The 19,516-nt window shown below is 43.7% G+C and overlaps 2 protein-coding genes across 2 annotated transcripts in view; both read right to left on the reverse strand.

Moving 5' to 3' along the window:
* Positions 1 to 10,225, reverse strand: part of cc2d2a (coiled-coil and C2 domain containing 2A) — a 33,244-nt gene extending 23,019 nt beyond the window's left edge. The window contains exons 1-14 of the mRNA XM_080770826.1: positions 10,115 to 10,225; positions 9,764 to 9,842; positions 9,110 to 9,163; positions 8,646 to 8,726; positions 8,325 to 8,445; positions 7,935 to 8,062; positions 7,242 to 7,346; positions 6,716 to 6,796; positions 6,392 to 6,610; positions 4,242 to 4,401; positions 3,764 to 3,900; positions 3,382 to 3,513; positions 1,775 to 1,978; positions 236 to 342 (exon numbers count right to left, since the gene is read on the reverse strand). Coding sequence (XP_080626952.1) covers positions 236 to 342; positions 1,775 to 1,978; positions 3,382 to 3,513; positions 3,764 to 3,900; positions 4,242 to 4,401; positions 6,392 to 6,610; positions 6,716 to 6,796; positions 7,242 to 7,346; positions 7,935 to 8,062; positions 8,325 to 8,445; positions 8,646 to 8,726; positions 9,110 to 9,163; positions 9,764 to 9,842; positions 10,115 to 10,128 — 1,622 coding nt within the window. The 5' untranslated portion in view covers positions 10,129 to 10,225. The remainder of the gene's footprint in view (positions 1 to 235; positions 343 to 1,774; positions 1,979 to 3,381; positions 3,514 to 3,763; positions 3,901 to 4,241; positions 4,402 to 6,391; positions 6,611 to 6,715; positions 6,797 to 7,241; positions 7,347 to 7,934; positions 8,063 to 8,324; positions 8,446 to 8,645; positions 8,727 to 9,109; positions 9,164 to 9,763; positions 9,843 to 10,114) is intronic.
* A 1,639-nt stretch (positions 10,226 to 11,864) lies between these two features.
* c1qtnf7 (C1q and TNF related 7) overlaps positions 11,865 to 19,516 on the reverse strand; it is a 10,176-nt gene continuing 2,524 nt past the window's right edge. Inside the window, exons 2-3 of the mRNA XM_080769784.1 lie at positions 15,841 to 16,086; positions 11,865 to 13,375 (exon numbers count right to left, since the gene is read on the reverse strand). Coding sequence (XP_080625910.1) covers positions 12,747 to 13,375; positions 15,841 to 16,075 — 864 coding nt within the window. The 5' untranslated portion in view covers positions 16,076 to 16,086 and the 3' untranslated portion in view covers positions 11,865 to 12,746. The remainder of the gene's footprint in view (positions 13,376 to 15,840; positions 16,087 to 19,516) is intronic.

A 19,516-nucleotide genomic window follows, 5' to 3' on the forward strand; every position in this document is an offset into this window, starting at 1 on the left:
CCAGGGCCAGAGATACAAATGGTAACAAATGAGGGGTCCGTGACCAAATGCATATCACTGGCCTAACCTTTATTTGACCAGTCGTAAACATCTCTTTTCCAAGGAAAAGAGATGTGTGTGTCCACACATTTTGTATGTCCGTGGCAAAAATGAAATTTTGACAATATGTCCACCACAAGCCAGCATGGCGATGACCCCTAATACACATCCTTTGATGCATGGTGTTTTTCCTCACCTGACTTCCAGTGTGTACTCATGTATCCTCGTCTCCATGGCCTCGCTGAGGGCCTGGCCACTGTGGATCTCAAGCATGTTCCGCAGGGCGTTCCTCAGCCCGTTTAGCTACAGCACACGCACACACACACACACACACACACACACACACACACACACACACACACACACACACACAAAGAAATGAACTGCATGGGACAATATTTCAGTGAACACGTACAGTAATAATGTGAGAAACCGGAAACCACAGATCAGGCCACAGAGGAATGGTTAAAGAGGGAATCCTGTGAGTCACGCTGTGCGGCCTGAAGCAGTGGTTCTCAACGTCGGGTTCAGGGACCATATAGATAAGATTTTCAGACCTTTTGGGCCTGAAAGTCTGGTTCATTTTGTACACAGTAAAATGAACACTGAAGATTTTACAGTGTATATAGGAGTTCCAGTATAGTTCAGTTCAATGATTCAAAATGTCTCTTGCCACCCCCCCCCCAATCCCCCGCCCCCCACCGTGCTAGGCATCAGGGACATTTAGATAAAACTGTAGCAGCTGGAACTGTTACCATAACGACCAAAAATAATACAATAACCTGTCCAGACCAATCTTGCTTCATCGTTATGTCGTCTTTGTCGGGTGGAAACCTCATATGTTACTTTTCAGGATTCAAAAGAAAAAGCGTCAAAAGTAGCAGATCTACAAGCTTGTGGATCTGCTACTTTTGCTATGTTAGAAACTTAGAATATGGAGATAAGAGGTTCTGCCCAACAGCAACAATATTACTGTATATTGCCACTGTCAGGCAGAAACCTTGTATGTCCAAATTTCATTTTTATGTGTTTTTTCCCTTCCCATAAAAGAATAGCCTATTTTATACGTAACAGCCAAGCTCATCCAAGCGATGCAATGCATTATGAGCTTGATGTGATATTTTGTCCATTTCTGAACATTTTAGATGTTACATGTGTCTGTGGGGGTTCTAAATATTTAACCAATGAAAAGTATTAACAGTGTGCTACATTCGTGCACACTGTTTACCTGTTGCCAGAAACGTTTAGATGTCGGGAGCGATGCGGTACAAAGTGACAAATGACATCCGAACTTTGGATTGCTGAAGATTCCGACTTATGGAGGTTTGAAAATCCTGCTTTGAACTGAGGTAAACGGAGACCAGTTGTAAGGTCCCATAGCTGGTAGTGACGGAGGCGTTGCATGGCAACCGGATCAACGTTAAAAGCTGCTGTGGGGCTCAACCATTATATAGGGTATATGACGGGGTACGAACATGTTCGTACATGGCTGATAACGTCCCATAGCTGGGGGGTACGAATATGTTCGTACTTCGCAGAGAAAGAATTAAAACATTTGCACACGTTTTCACGATATTTCTAAAATAGCAGATCTACAAGCTCGTAGCACGGCACTCAGTGCCAACTTGTAGATCTCCTATTTTTCAACAGTTTTAAATAATGGCTAAAAGTGGTTAAAAGCTAAGGTGACACAGATGCGTTCCAGGTTTTCATGGGTTAATCCATGTGGTCCCACCTTGTCAGTGAGGTGTGCTGTGAGGTTGCTGTGCAGTCTGTCTAGCTGCTGGTCGTACATCTGTGCCAGGCGGGCGGCCAGGACGTGCTCCCTGCTGAACAGCGGGTGGTGGGAGAAGATGAGACCTGACACGTCCACATCCAGCTGGTAGTCCCCCTCTGGGTCCCCCGCTCTGGCTATGCACAGGTTGGCCCGCTTCAGAGCCTGGAGGGCGGAGGAGGGCACACTTCATCATGACATGCAGTCGCAGTGTTCTGCCGAGAACATTCATTCAGACATACTGTACACATTCAGACATACTGTACACCAGGAGCATGGATTTAGGTTTGTGTGCATGGTGTCTAAGTCAGTGATTCTCAAACATTTTCATGTGGAAGGACCCCCAAATAAATAGGCACCTGGCCGCGGAACCCCATCTGAAAATATTTTGTGCCAGGCACCGCCACACAACATTTACGCTGTTAAGATGTTTCAAAAATATAAAACATTCATCACATCTTTTGAAGATGTTCTTAAAAAAGCAGATCTACAAGCTTACAACGTGTCACATTGTGAGCTTGTAGATCGTCTATTTTCAAAAAGCCAGTGTATATAGGGTTAAACTGAATTTTACTTAATTTAGCTGGGGATCCCCTGGAATCCCCTCAGGGACTCCCGGGGGGTCCCTGTAATGAATGAACCAACTGTAATGAATGTCACGTGTTGACAACATGGCACCCATGGCGGTCATCTGAGGTTATCGTTTGCTCCATGACTTCATCTGACCATGACAGCTGCAACAACATTTCACAGGTTTACAGTCAAGGATGATTCTCTCTTGGTATTACAGATCACACACTGCCAAGTAGCACTGCATGGGTGCCGCGGCCGGCTCCTAGTCCTCCACTTCTCACCCAGAACCTGTTTTTAGACCTAGACAATTGAGTTTTATTTTGGTTACGCTACTTAAATCCATAAGTAGCGTGGTAACCAAAAGAAAACTAAATTGGGCGGAAAATCCAGACATTACAGTCCGGTGACTTCATTTATAACACTGGAGAGGAAGCCGAGCGTGCATTAACACCCCTGGCAGCCTAGATGCCCCTGAGGTTTTAGCTGCAGTTGTGTAATTTTCTGTGTACAGATGAAATCATAGATATGGCAATGAATGAATTAGCACCCTCACTCTGGTCTCTGTTTACAAGAGCAACTACCACCTCGCTCTGGTCTCTGTTTACAAGACTAACTACCACCCTCTGGTCTCTGTTCACAAGGCTTTTTAGGCTTTTTCATAAATTAATGCCCTACTTTATACAAATTGAAATAATTATAGATAGGCAACGTTTGTTCTTTTTTTAAACGTTTCCCAACATAGGAACGCCAGGTTGACTTGAAAGTGTTTAAGTCTGTCTGTGGATATTATAACCACTTGACAGTCCCTATTCTGGGGGGCATACTAGCCACAAAAAAAGCCGGCTAGATAGATCGGCTATTTTGGTGTCAACTGAAGAAAAAAAGTGGTCCAAGTTGCAAGTTGCAAGTTGCAACTGTCGTATATGTCTGACCTTCCTGTATAGTGTGCAGAGGGTTAGGTTATAACATACTAATAATAATAATGTGTGTCTGACCTTCCTGTACACAGCATGCAGAGCAGGGTCCAGGGCCTCCTCCATGTGGAACAGAGGAGGTCTGGTGGAGGACTCCTTGATGGGGTCGGGTAGAGCCATGATCCTGCCATCATCTCCAAACCACTTGTGTCCCTGCACAGCAAAGTGTTCCGTCAATACATTGTCTAGAGAGGAGCTACTGCAGTGATCACTACTGCTGCTGGTATTTGGCATTAAAATCCATTACAACAGTGGTTTTCAAAAGTTTTTGTGATAAGGACACCCAAATTGATACAGTATGTATTTTGAGAACCAATCAATCATGGCTTTTACATTTATTCCACAAGAGTGCCTTTGATGTTCTTTTCCTGACGGTCATTATAATGGATCAGTTGCCATTTACCTGCTCCTGTTTCAAGATGCGGTTTTCCAGAATGTTCTCGTTGGACCGTAACACAGGAGGCCGCTCCCCTACGTACAGGCCCTCGTCCTCCAGATAGCGAGGCCGCATGTTCTCAGGCAGTTTTCTGGAAGCTGGGACTAGGAGCGCACACACACACACACACACACACACACACACACACACACACACACACACACACACGCACACACGCACACACACACACACACACACACACACACACACACACACACACACACACACACACACACACACACACACACACACACACAAGAATGGAACCCGGGACCTTGTAGCTGTGAGGCAATAGCGTTACAGATTGGGCCACCGTGCCCTAAGATTCTATATCAAGCTACTTTGAATGTAACTCACTGAAAACTATTGAGATTCTATATCAAGCTACTTTGAATGGTGGAAAGCAAGATACAGACTGTATTGCATTGTGAATGTGAAAGTGTACCTGTTATGTAGCTGGGGGTGAAGAGCAGCTCGCTGTCTCTCTGCAGACGTCTGTGGTAGCCGATGTACTCTGCTCTCCTGAGCTCCAAGAAGTCCTGAGTTGACTGTTCAATGACGAACAGGTCCTCCTCTTCCTCTGGCACCAGGGGAGCTTCTTCACTCTAAGAGCGGGACAAAGGACACATTTGTTTTTGTGAAGTCTAGTCAAAACCAACGTTGAGGAACAATCCTCATATGACTCTCTTTATTCGTTATTTACATGTATCTGAGCAATATAGTTGTTATTACAATTACCAGGGATCCTTGAGGGGAGGTTAAAGGGGGTCCCCAGCGAACAAAAGTCCAAGGTTAATGAGTTAACCGCAGTTAATATAATTGATTGATTGATTCTATTTGGTGATGATATCACATAACTAAAACACAAGACTTATTATAGCTTATTTCCATTGAGGTCATCAAAATCACCATATATTATGGCTAATCGAAAATAGGCTCCCAATCGCAATGCATTGTTTTTTAGGGTTTTTTTGTATCTGAGGCCAAATTATAAATTTGGGGGTCCTTTGGGGGTCCTTGATATAGAAATGTTTGAGAATCGCTGCTGTAGACATTCTAGACAACCACGTCTCCTCTGATACACATGAAGTGTAGCCACTTCAGTTTCATCAGGAGGAAGCAACATAAGTGGAGGAAAATTATATCCCAACATGTAAAGACCAATGCAGTGACAGAGATCACTGTCCCGTCCGGCTTCCCTCCCATGAACAGGGGGTCAAATGTTTTCGTTGGATCGCCTTGTCAAACCGGAGACACCGTGTAGGAATCGTTCATGAAAACCCTGTGTCCTCTCATACCTCGGAGTATGGCCCAGTCACTCCTCATCGCTGGCAAACGCTGCTGTCTGGCTAATCCCCAAAACTGTCCTATGCTCCTGGAATCAAACTCAGCCCAGTCACCACGATGGTGGGCAGGTACTTTACCCCTGCACCACCCAGACGCACTGAGACGAGATCCTCATATTGTCGCTGTCGGGCAGAAACCTCTTATGTGATGTCCATAGCAAATAGCAACCCAACCCATATAGTGATGGACAGCTAGACCTGCCTTGCAAGACAAAGGAAAATCTTATCTTGAGGGGAGTGGTCTTGATTTCATTCAAACACATGGTGCTTGTTGGACATACATCCAAAGGCCAAAACGTTTATGGTCTGAGGAGAGTATTTTGTTAATGGAAACCCTGTGTCCTCTCATACCTCAGAGTGTGGCTCACTCCTCATCGCATGCAAACGCTGCAGTCTGGCTAATGCCCAAAACGGTCCCATGCTCCATGGCAGATCTGGAAGCATTTTTGTTTGTTCATTTGATTACCTTTATTTGACAGTGATAGTGAAGAGTGAGACAAGGAAATGTGGCTGAGAGAGAATGGGGAATTCAGACATGGACCGGCCTTCCGGGAATTGAACCAGCCGGACTCACTGATCATTGTACCCATGTGGTTAAGTTCTGTACTGTATACTGTATGCCCCTAACCAGGTTATCAGCCTCTAGATCTGGCAGATTTTTTACGTTCTGTTTATTTACGTTTTTCACAATAAACATAGAGAGACAGACTGACGGCGGGGCTCCACCGGGCGCGTTGCGTCTCCGTCGCGTGCGTCAAAAAACGAACCGAGGCAATTTTAATGCAGTCACGCAACGCAATGCGGGCAGTGGAGCCAGCCTTCATTGATTAAGAAGGGAACATTCCCTGACGGTGACGGAGACGCGACGCTGACGTTAGAGGGATAAACAGAGTAACAAAAACACACACACGCACGCAAGAAGAAAAATATATAATAATAATAATAATAATACATAGATCTGGGAGGTTTAAAGCCGTTTTGACATGGTGTCCTTATTTTGGCCATGTCATTATGAGAAGAAATCAAAAGAACGTTGTGTAGAAAGATCTACAGAAATAGCCGATCTACAAGTTGAGAATGTGACGCAAACAGGCGACTTGTGAGCTTCTAGATCGGCAACTTTTGCTCGACACGAAAGGGTAAAATAGAGCTTACGTGGTTAGTAACCAACTGAAATCAGTCATGAAAAAAATATTGCGAGTTCAAGTCTTCACGTTTTGTGTTTTTATTATATTCTTTTGGATCTCACCTGCTGCTGGGTCTCCTCTCCCTCGCTGTCGCCTTGTCTGCGTTCTCGACTATCCACCTCTGTCTCTCCATCTCCGCTCTCGTCTCCGTCCTCAGCAGCATGTCTTGACTGTTTCTTCCCCTTTTCGAAGACACTGTCAGACTCCTCTGGAGTCTCGGGGTCGAAGTTGAATGTGAAGAAGTTGTACGCCTCTTCCGCGGTCGGTTGGCCTGCTTCTGCCTACGTTTGCAACAGAAAAATACTTTTAACAAATTGACTACGTCATTTACGGTATGTGGTAAATAGACAGCAGCTTGTTTTGTATTTATGGTATTTAAGCCTCACACGTCTCGCTGCCTCGCGGAATTTGACCCTGGTGCTGAGAGCCAATGGGATGTCATTTCCTTCCGGCCTGTCAGTGTCAGCCTGTAAAAACATTTGGAATGAAGCTGGCATTTTTTCCAGTCAACAGTCAAACATCAAAGCCTCTAGGGACAAAATACTAATCTACTACAATCGCCTTGAAAATTCTATGAATTGGATCTACTTGATTACAGAGGGTACAGCTGCAGCAAAACAAAATCATTCAACAAAGTACAAATACCCTATGCAGGAGTCCCTTCTCTTTTTAGCTCGAGACCCAAAGAGAAATGTTAGGACCAAAACTAGTGAAAATGTAAAATCTACAAGCATACAACGTGTCGCGATGCGTTGATCTGCAATTTATTTATTTATTTATAGAATTCTTTGATAGAAAAACTTTTGTAATCTTTTGACATAATATATATACTGTATATATTTAAAACGGGTCCTGGCCCACTGTTTGGGAATCACTGATGTGTAGACGATGTAGGCATGAAGGAGCTCTCACCTCTCTGTCAAATCTGGTGAGAGTGTCTCTGTCTCGGAGGCTCTGTAGACGACTGGGTCTCTCCTGAGTGGAAGTGTCCTGCTGCAGGATGCTCTCAGCTTTGGACTGGGAGATAAACAACCATGTATTATGAGCACGATTCACCGGCTTACCTTACCTATTTTTGCTATTTTGAACATCTATTGTCCAGAAACGCTACCAAAGGACTCTGGACAGGGCCCCTGCCCAGGCTCCATATATGGAGCTGGGCTGTTCTGACATCACAAAACTCTATATTTGGGCATGCCTAACACAGAACTCCATAAAGGGACACAGAGACGCATACAGAAATCTCCATATATGGGGCATAAAAGGGACACAGACAGATGGGTGGAACGGGTACTCTGCATTTCCCGTTGTCTAGAACCAGCGCAAACGCCGACTACAAACACTACACCTGCTCTAAAGGGCATAGGACAGCGCACGTTGTCACCGTGCAGTGGTACCGCTACAGACAGAGGCATTGACACACACAGTCACAGCAAACAAATAGGACTGCTGACTGATCCTGAAACAAATTCACCTCAGAATGTTTTTTAACACAGGTTAAACAAATACCCTAAAAAGTTGTCAGCACATCCCGGTTCAATTCCTGCACGTTTAGTAATGAATGGCACAAAACACCATGTTAGAGATGTTAGAGGGGGTCCTTACTCTAGCTGCTCTCATCTTCTCTCTCATGCGCTGTCTCATGGTGTGGTCGGACCGGCTGGAGCCGGGGGTCTGCAGGGGTCCATCTGCAGAGTCTGGGGTGGCTGAGGACTGACGCAACGGGGGGAGACCTGGAGGATCAAAAGGTTTCATGAAACGACTACCGTTTACTGCTGTTCATTACCTGTATTACCATAAGAAACACACATGGAAGGAGAGACAGGATAACATTGTGCAGAAGCGTACAGTACCTACAAAAATATCAACTTTTTTTGTCATGGCCTACTTCGTCATACAGAGTCAAGGTAAAGGCAAAGTTTCACTATTTCTGAACATTCCCGATCCATTTGCTGAAATGTTCCAGTCCACCGGACAGCAACATTATGAACCCACCTCTGTGGGAACCAGCCGGAGGCCTAGACAGGACCGCTGGTCTCTCTGCTGATCTCCCTTCTCCGCTGTTCTCCTGCATGTTGTCCTCATGGGAGTCCTGGGTAGAAGACTGATCCAGGAGCTGAGGGATAGGTCCAAATACAAATATTCATATCATTTCATTTATTCAAATCTGACAAGGCAGGATACATAGTTTAAAAACTGTGTATTTCAATTCCTGAAATGCCTCAAACGTTAGGTCAGCCAAAAAAAAAAAAAAAACAAGATCATCTTTAAACAGCTGGAGAAGATGAGAGAAAGGGAGAGGAGTTGGAACTCTACCTTCTTCTTTCGTTTCTGCCGTTGAGCCTTTATCATGTGCTTCAGCGTATCTCCAGGGTCTTCCTCACCACCTGTGAGCTCCTGCATGGTGCAACACACACGTGCGTGCGTGCACAACACACACACACACACACACACACACACACACACACACACACACACACACACACACACACACACACACACACACACACACACACACTTGTATTAAATGCCACTAATACTTACCTATAAACAGGGTCTCTACTAGCAGTAGCTTTTTTGCATTCTAAGTGCAGGCGTGAGAAATAAATCTTTGCTTCAAATCAAAAGGACAAAATAGTCGGCGCTGGCTGGAGAGCAACAGCTTGCAAGGTGAAGAGAAGCACTCTGAGCGTGATTGGAGCAGTGTGAACAGAGCACAGCACACAGACAGTACACAGCAAACTACTACAACAAGCTCCACTGTGAAGAGAGACACCAACCTCCATTGTAGTGTGTCTTCTGTCCTCTCTCAGCCTGCTAGCTGGAACCAGAGCCTACCAGGTAGATTATAAAGCTTACATTTACTGCATTGTTGGCCTCTCTCTTAACCTACGTGTACTGTATGTGTGTGTGTGGCCGGGGTTTGAGTGTATAACACAACACCCACAGGTCATGTTGGGTCTTGTCTGAGAAGACTAGTCTCCTGTTATTGGCTGCCTGACTTGTACGATACACAGCAAAACCCAAAGATACTTTTTGGGGAATATCCAACATCCTTGTACAGTATACATTTTTGCTGCAGTCATATCAGGATTGTTGAATATCTGACCAGTTGTCTTGTTCTTTCCTTACAGTATATTTCTATTCTTCTTCTTCCTGAAAACTACAAATGATGGGAGCTTCATGTACAAGACAAATTTCACCCGCTGTTTTACATCTGTAAAGCTGTGTTGATGTGACAAGGTACTGTACATTCTGTTGTACACTTTGTGTTCAATGACAAAATAAAATCAACCCATCCATCTATCCATCCGAATCCAAATTAGCAGGGGATTTTAGCATGCAGGGCTATTCTTTGTACCATCATGCTGTGCATTGTATCATCATTTGTATCATACAATGACAACTACAGGTGTTACTTTATTTCACTTTACCTGCGTGTCTCCCTCATTTCTGTTCTTTAACGACTCTTGCAAGTTTCGATGTTTCTTACGGAGCCTTTCTCCAATGTCCCTGGAACAACAAAGGTGAGAAAATATCTTTAAATGTGAGGAGCACGCAAGCCGTTATGGGAAAACTATATTTTATTATGATGTAGCACTAGATATCAATCTATATACAACCATCTTGATGGCTCTCATTAACTAATAGAATGGGAACACATATAATCAAAACCACGAGAAACATGGAAATAGCAGCAGCCCAAAAGATGAAAATGCAACACTTTAGCTTAGATTGACATCTTTTAATCTGCTACACCAGACTGCTAAAAGATACCATCATACCTTGTGGAGGCCATGGTGGCAAATGATGCTGGTAAGAGGTTGCGATGAAAAGGTCCACTTCTACATCCACAGGTCCATGTTCATCATGTAACATACATGATAGGCCTATCCTTTCTTTCCTCCAAGCAGGTAGTTTCTCTGTAAAGTGAATAATAGTACATAATATACACAGTGTTTATTTATCCAACTGTAACTCTGATAGTGTACAAATGTAACCAAATGGACTCGCAAGGTCCATTCACAATGAGCACTATAACTAAACGATAGACTATATCGTTCTCCATTGTATCTTTTTTAATAGTTGGTGTGGACTCTCACTTATGGCCGAAAACAATATTTTTTACATTTGTACATTATTAGAGTAAAATATACTTAGCCTTTGAGTAACATATCCTCACTGTCTAAATAATAGATCCTAGTGAGACAATGTAAAAACTAAAACAAAGCTTATTACGTATCTTATGTGAATGTACATGAAGCCGATAAAAAACACTACGTGAAGATCTGTCTAAACTCCTTCATTACAGAGCTTATAAAGTCACCATTGTTGTGGTCCTGTTTGAAACGGGATCCTGTAACACAGTGTAACATTAGAGAGCTGCTATTCATGTACTTGGACAGATTTCAAGGCAGCAATTGTCTTGTAAAGAGCTTACCGTTATGATATCGCTGCCTGCTGCCTAGTAACGATGATAAACAACAATTAACTCGTGAACCAACCTTGATACGGGCGTGGACGCAACCACCAGTGTGTCTCTCTGCATTATCATTGGTCCCGAGGACTGTCAATCTGCTCGCTGAGTACGGTGGCCGATGAGCTTCAAAAGTTACTCGCAATTTCAAACCGTTTTTAATAAGGTCTGGTCTGCTCTACTCTATATAACTCTAGTCTATGACTGACTCTACCGTCTACTCTACACTCTACAGTATAATATTTTATATTTTGTGGCGTTCCACAAGGAAGCATACTAGGACCAGAGGGAGTTCAACAAACCATGTGCAACCCAGATTCGGCACAAACAACTTGAAACAAGGGAATAAATTCATTTCACTCCTATGCCACCAAAATGTGGAACGCCCTACCAACAGTCATTAAGACATGCTAATCCCTTGACTCCTTCAAAACCGCCCCAAAGGTCACCTACCGACGGCTGCAATTCGAAACTGACCCCGTAAAATCTGAATCCCCCACCCACAGCTTTTTCCCCTCACTGTATACATATGTTTATTTTCCCTTAGTTTTTACCTCCCCTATGATAATTTCCTGTTTTGACTATATAGTTGTGTATATTCGTACGTCTCTAATTGTTTTGATGAATTGAAAATGATGGGCCCTATTGTAAACAAGTGTAATGCTTTATGGTGTCGTCCACTCACAGTTAAAGGAGAATTCCATGCTAGAATGCTTTCTTAACTTTTTTACCTTTCTTATAGTTGTTATTGTTACGTCCCCACCAAAGAGGTCCAGGTGTTTTTTTGTGCAAAAACTCCTTATTGGCTATTTCCCCTATAGCCCTCAATAAATTGCATTGAATTGAATGGGGCTATGGGGTGTTGTGCTAATTCGCTTCCAAATTAAAATGAACTTCTGATTTGTTTCATAATAGTATTTCATAATCACTTTTAAAAATGAATAGTTTTTTGGCAGCAGACTGAGTTTATAATCAGTCTCATACAAATAATAATTTGTCATCTACTGACATTTGGCGTTGCAGCCCCCTGCACATTTCTAGAAAAAGTCACACAAAGATTTATTCCTCTCGATTTATTTTCTTTAACACACACACACGCACGCACGCACGCACACACACACACACACACACACACACACACACACACACACACACACACACACACACACACACACACACACAGAGAGAGAGAGAGAGAGAGAGAAATACACACAAATGAAAGGGAAAAAAATATAAAAATATTTACATTTAATATAAAATATATTTTAAATCACGTGTGTAGTAATAGCCTACACATACAGTAGGCTATGTAATACGTATACATTAACAGGCTATTATACAGGCTTAAAAGGGGAGGGGAGATCCGAGTACTCAAAATGTGTCAGAGAGGAAGTAAACTGTTGATTCTAAAAATATTTATTCTATAAAAATGTCAACATGTTTCGACCAGTTATCAGTTCTCGCCGTGATGAAGACCTTACTGGTTGAAACATGTTGACAATTTATAGAAAGAACTTTGTTACATATTATATGTAACAAAGTTTTTTCTATACATTGTAGGAGAGTATACTCTCCTCCACATTTTGTGAGTGCTCGGATGATTGGATCTCCTCTTCCTTTTTAAGTAGGATAAGTCTGCATTCACGTTGATCCTAGAAGCTCCTTCAGTATACTTTTAAAACATTTTTATCTCCTTTGGCCTCTGTCAAAGGAGATTTGGCATTTGGCATTTGGCATAGTCCTCTGCTAGTGAGTCCAGATAGTTTATGCTAGGCGTAGTCCTCTGCTAGTGAGTCCAGATAGTTTATGCTAGACGTAGTCCTCTGCTAGTGAGTCCAGATAGATAGTTTATGCTAGGCATAGTCTTCTGCTAGTGACTAGTGAGTCCAGATAGTTTATGCTAGGCATAGTCTTCTGCTAGTGAGTCCAGATAGTTTATGCTAGGCGTAGTCCTCTGCTAGCGAGTCCAGATAGTTAGTGTCTGCATAGAGCAGGAAGCCAGAGAACAGGCTGTCGGCCCAGCCCGGGTCAGCGAACAGGCCGTTCTGGTCCAGGAAGAAGATCTCCAGCCACACCTCGTCCTCTGGGTTCAGGAACATGGCGGTGGAGCCTGACGCCACATCGTGGTTCCCTGTGTTGGCGTCGAAGGTCTTGATGCGGTACTGTCCATTCTGCACCAGGGCGATGGCCAGGTGCTTGTTGGCCACCGTGATGTCATAGGAGAAGTAGTAGATGCCCGGGTAGGCGCAGATGAACTTGCCCGTCTGCGGGTTGTAGTGGCCGCCCTCGTTGAGCAGCACCTTGTTGAAGCGGATGGGGACCTTCTCCTGGGGGTAGCTGCTGGTGATGCCTACAGAGAAGGCCACCTTGGGCACCAAGCTGCCACATCGGCAGACGCCCGCCGTGCCCGGTGGCCCTCGGCCGCCCCTTTCGCCTTTCTCTCCGTGCTGCCCCAGGAGACCAAACGGACCCACGTCTCCGTTCTCCCCGGAGGGGCCCTGCTTGCCCCCGGGTCCGCGGGTGCCTCGTGGGCCGATCTTACCGGTCGGGCCCACCTTCCCCTTGAGCCCTGAAAGAGACAGAGAAAGAGAGATGGTGCTTATCACGGGGCAACCTGTGCCCTACAGTATATACAAACACACACAAAACTGTTTTCTATAACATGCAAGGACTATTGTTTTAAACTTTAATGAAATTGTAATCACTGATTAGTTGTCTGTCCTGCACTGCTGGTGGAAATTCCCTTGATTAGGAATGGAATGGGCCAAGTGCTGTGCAGGAGAGGGAAGAGAGTTCTCATCCTGTTTGGTTTTGTTCAATTGTGTTTGCCTAAGTATTTATTTCGGTGGTCTATTGTTGGCCAGTAGGCCTATTTAGTTTTTGCTTTTGATATTTAGTCTAGTAGCCAGCCCATAGAGCCCCATTGTGAACCCGGACATGTTGAGTACACCAACGTTTTAAGTTAGAAATGTTTAGTATGGGTCCCCAGCATGTAGAAACTGCCGGATACTAACTTGCATATGTTGAGCAATTTTCATAATCGGCATAATCTGTGACCATACCATTAACAGCCTATATATTCAAAATGTCATCATGCTTTATGTAGCATGTGACATGTTTTCATGATTCCATTCCAAGCATTAGTTTTGCAAAAAAAACACTCATTGTCAACATCACATTCTGGCTACTAGACTAATTTGAATTGATATGTGTATTGCACTGAAGAAAACTGTCTGGAAGTTGGTGGAGGAGTTTGGGGAGAATAAAAACCCTTAAACTACAATTTCTGACTGTTCTTGGAGCCTTGGCCGTTCGAGCAACTTCACAGTGCTGAAATGTCATAAGTGGTAGATACCTAACCTGTTAAGTATTAAAGTAGAAGTCCTATATGTGTCAACCTTAGTGCATTTGTGCAGACTGCCTTTGTGTAGCCTGCCAGGCTTTGTTTGGCCTATGGAACCCTACTATTTAAGGATTAGGATTAACAGACACTGAGCCCTAAACCACTCTAGACTTACTGTAGTAAACTGGACCTGAGTTGGCAATGTACTTGAACCGCTTTTTTCTGTCTACACCAAATCTCTTTACAAGAAATACAAGCTCACAAGCCATTGCGATGTGAGACGGTAGATCAGCTATTTTTGGCTAATGTTTGATCCCAGAATATGGATGTGGGGGTTCATGCCTCTATGGTTAAAGTTGTCATGAATTACCTGGTATTGGAACGCAGGTGTATACCACTCAATCCAAGAGTCAGTCCCTAGTTGGCAACTTGGCATGGGGAGCTATTACGCTTATGTTATGAGTTTAAGTAGTACTTGTCAATCCACTGCTTGACAAGTACATGGAAGTAGGATGGAAGCAGGAGACCGACCACCTCCAACCACTGCAGATGTACTATAGTTATATACCATACAGATGTACCAGTTAACATAAAATAATGTTTCATTCAATAAAATAAGTTGCGGATTGCAGCTTTAGACCAAATGTCAGGCATTATGTCCCTCTTGGAGAAGGGGATCAGTCATTTAGGGCAACGGGCCCTATTAGTATGAAATCAAACTACCTACATTCAGCCAATTGCATTCACCCAAGCAACACCTTAGGCGATGAAACAGTCAAATCAGGTCACGCTTGCATGCTGATAAAGTGTGTGCATGCTTGCACACATGCGTCATACTAAAGGAAAAGCACGTAGCTGCAGGTCGGGTCGAATGTGAAATTCCGATTTCCACACATCATGGAAAACACAGGTACTGATGTATACTGTATACATGATGTTTAATGGGTGATTGAAACATGTCAAGCATGTTTTGAATTTGAGACAGTGATTCTATCCTTTTGAGTTGAATCATGCAGCGTAGATATTTGACATGAGCAAAGCTGCCTGAGGGTCCTGAACTCTTCAGAAAATATCTACGCCATGATTCAACTCAAAAATCAATCAGATCCTCACAACCAGCAACAAACTGCTGTCGGGCAAAAACCTCTTATCTCCATATCTCCATACTTTTTTCTGTGCTTGAGTTGCTTCATCATACAAGACTGTCACACAAAAGTAGTGGAACTAAAATGTTTTTAAAATAATAAAAATGTATAAGTTGTTGCTGTCGGGTGGAAACCTCATGTCACATTATTTTAAAAACCTTTTAAAATAGTGCAAGCCTACCTGCATGTGTCTGAATCCAAATCCATGCATTCAGTCGTTTCCAAACATGTAAAAAAATGTATGAATCATTGCCGACAGGTGGAAACTTTGTATGTACCTTTTTAATGATTTGCTTGGAAAGGACTGAATGCATGGATTTGGATTGAGACACATATGTTGGCTTGATAAATGTTATACTTCATGTGGCGTTGCAGATGGTAGGATAACCTTTAAAAGATCTGGGAACCGTTTCAAGTTTATGCAAGGCCCCACTTTATGGTGCAGCTGGCACAGTCCAACCTTTTAACACAAGCACTATTTTATTTATTCAGTACCCAGTTTGAAGGTTGAACGTGATTATATGGGTCGTTTATTTGATACGGTACCTGTTTCTCCACTTTCTCCCTTTTCGCCCTTCCTGCCATCTCTTCCATCTCTCCCCGGGATGCCCACATTCCCGTCGCCCCCCGGAGGGCCGCTGGTCCCTGGTTTGCCCGACGTGCCGGGAATCCCCGGAACGCTGCAGATCAGACGCGGAGCAGCGGATCCTTTCCCCCTGGCCTCCAACAGCTGTCCAAAGACGCAGTGGCATAGACAGACCACTCCCATCAGTGTCCACATCCTCAGGTCTGCTGCAGAGGCCAAGAGAACAAGACCTCAGAGGACTGAATCACATTAACCCTACCTGCATTATGTGCAAATCTGTGCAAGGTTTTTCACTCTCTATTATCTTCTTCTTTTTGAGTGGTGCAACCACTCCATTGTGGAGCTATGTGTGTGACGTCTCTGGCTGGCTGGGTCCCTGGCTGGCTGGCCGGCTGGGCCTGTCCGTCCGTTTGAGCACGAAAATAGCGTTTGGTTGGGTTAGTCACTGTTGTGTCACTGTTGCACAGCCTAACACACACATATTAAAGGACCTATAACATAAAATTCAACTTTTTCAATTTATTTTGTGTTTTTGGGGCTCCCATATGTGTTTTCTATCCCCACAAATAACCAATTTTGAACAAACAGGCTTTCATATCATATGGGTGCTTTAATGGAAATTGCTCTCAGGAACAGCTCAACTGATTTTGTCCTCATCGTGATGTCATCACCCTACTTTGTATAATTCCTCCTCTTCTTCAGTCTTCAGTTCCAAATTTGCATTTCCATGTTGTATACAATGTCCGCCATTGTTGATTTTCCAAGCTGGCATGGAATGGAAACAGGCCTGGTTTTTATCTAGCATCAGTATTATAATGACTCAAATATTAAATAATCTGCATATCAGCACCCCCACCACCTCAGGACATTGTGGTATTGCAGCTAAACTGCTTTCAAAGTCCATAAAGAAATGACAAAGGGTATATCAGAGTGGTGATTGAGGCTCAAATCATTAGAAATAAGTTTGAGGGACATGTATTATTTTCAGTACAGTACAGTAGAGGGACCCCCTGGGGACCCCCACACGGTAATTCTGTCATTTCTTGACTGTTTCGGACGCGGGCCAGCTTGCCGGAACCGGCCCGGCCCCTGGGCACGTTCCTGGGGGTCTGGATGTTCCGGGGACCCCCACACGGTAACTCTGTCATTTCTCGTCCGTTTCGGACGTGGGCCGGTTCACTGGAACCGGGCAGGCACCCTGGGCGCGTTCTTGTGGGTCTGGGAGTTCCGGGGACCCCCACACAGAGTTGCACGTTTTTATTTTTTTAAGTTTGTTGTATTTTCAGAAATATTAAATTTGTTTTTAAACCAGCCGATCTACAAGCTCACAACACCTCGCAGCACGAAGCGTTGTGAGTTTGTAGATCGTCTATTTTCGAATACCCAGTAGGATAAATGAGGGCTTAAGTGTTGACATGCTTTTAAGAAGATCCATGATGTGTTTAGAAATAGGTTACACAGGAAATGTTCTTTCACAACAAGAAAGTTTGATTTTAGCGAGAGCCAAGTTTATATTCCTGAAATCAAATCATGAAGGAAGACTAAACTAGCAGTCTAAACCCACATCCTACAGAGTCAGACAAACTTGCTGCAGAGCCAGAAAGTGAGGAAAGCATTGAGTTCAGATAAACAGGAACTTAAAGCTGCAATTCATAACATTTTTTGTGAATAAAATGTTAGGAAGGCAAACAGGCCGAAAGGAGAATCAAATAAATCACTACATAGTACATACTGTATGGAGCTGGAATGTGCAACTTATTTTCTTTCCTTCCTGCTATAGCTCTACTAACCATTTGTAAGCTTGCACAGAGGACCAGGGTTCAAACTCCAGATAGCAACCAGAATGTGTAGTAGAGCATTGGTTCCCTCAGGGGTACTTGGCGCCGGGGGGCAGTTGTTTATAGCATCAGAATCATTTTAACCACTTTATCCTTTTACATTGGCTTTTCAAAACCATTGGTGTAGAGAGGTCGGTTCACCCCCTGACCCCAGTCGAGGTGTCCTTTGGCAAGAAACATAGCCTGGAAGTGCTCCCTGGATGATGTATTAATGATACATCCCCACTGCTCATATGGGTTCAATCAATGCAAAGGACAATGTACAAAATGTATAGTCACAAAGAAATACCCCAAAGGAGTGTTGACTGGAGAGAAACCATATTAGTTACGTGCTGCAGCTTTAATATGATTTTTCATTGGCCCACAAAACACGGTTCTTATCTCAAACAGAGAAGTGTGAATCCCGTTGCGTTTGACTTGTGATAGAATGCAGATACAATGTTGAAATGCACATCATAATCAAGTTGAGATGGCCCTCATGCACGCACGCACATGCACGCACGCACGCACGTACTGTACGCACGCACGCATGCATGCATGCATGCATGCACGCACACGCGCGCACACACGCGCGCACTCACATGTTATGAGCCTAAAGCTCATAACACGTTGCTGCATCTTGTATCTCCCATTCTTCGGTGCACGACACCATGCAACATGAAACTAAGTTTAAATCTACAGTAAACCCTAAACATACTGTAACCTAACCCATAAAACATCCGTTTCACTTATGAGGACCAGGAAAATGATCCTCACAATATATTTCTTCAATTTATATACCGGTACTTGTGGGGTCATATGGTCCTCACATAGAAATACTACACACACTGACACGCACGTCCAACCGAATGGCCTGTCAAGAGGCCTCAGATGAAACATTGTTCTCCTCTTCCAAATCTCATTTTGCCAACGCATTCCTGAGCTGTGACATCACAGCCAGCAGTGAGCACAGTCATGTCAGAGGAACTTCAATCAGGAACCAGTGGAGCGTTCGGCAGACAGATAGATAAACACAGAGAAGATCTCACACTACTGTACTGTAGGCCTACCTGACCCATAAAAATGTTTTGCTTGAGGCTGTGTTTCAGACAATACTCACCAAAGATTGGCCACAGATCTGAGAATGAGGAAAAGTTTGAGCTGTGAAGGAACAAACCAATTCCCTAAGCCTGGTTTTAACTTAGATGCACATGGGTGATTGGGTGTCATTGCAAATAGCCGATCTACAAGCTCACGTGCGTGACCCCTAGTACGTGCACCCAGATAAATAGAGCACCAAAGTCTGATGTAATTTACGCATCCTACCTGGGTCACTTTATTCCCACCATTTCGAATCCCCATAGGTGTTGCGTCATATAAGAACTGTGTTCCGCCGAAATAATACAAATTTCACCAGAAACAGACTGTGTCTGTATCAAATATGAGTTACCGACTATCATAAAACCATACAGAGCCGCCTCCCTGACAATAGCACCGGGACAATGTTTATTTTCGGACTACAATTTATGAGACGATTCTAAGATGACCCAATGTTGTTCTTCATAGAGAAATTACTTTTGTGACCCAGGGGATGAACAAGTGACGTCGGGAGTTGAGACTTTGGTACTCTGAAACTGAAGATAATCTGAACTACAAATGTAATAGACACACCAGCTCAACCTAGACTGTGATGAAATCTATCAACAAAAGGGAATTACAGCATTAATAAGTATACTGTGTGAGAAACCCTCTGTTCCTTATAAAGGAAGGTAATCTCTTAAAGACAAAAATATACAGAGAAGAATTATCAGTTATCACT

The sequence above is a fragment of the Protomyctophum bolini genome, assembly GCF_963924005.1.
Source record: "Protomyctophum bolini genome assembly, chromosome: 8".
Lineage (NCBI taxonomy): Eukaryota > Metazoa > Chordata > Actinopteri > Myctophiformes > Myctophidae > Protomyctophum > Protomyctophum bolini.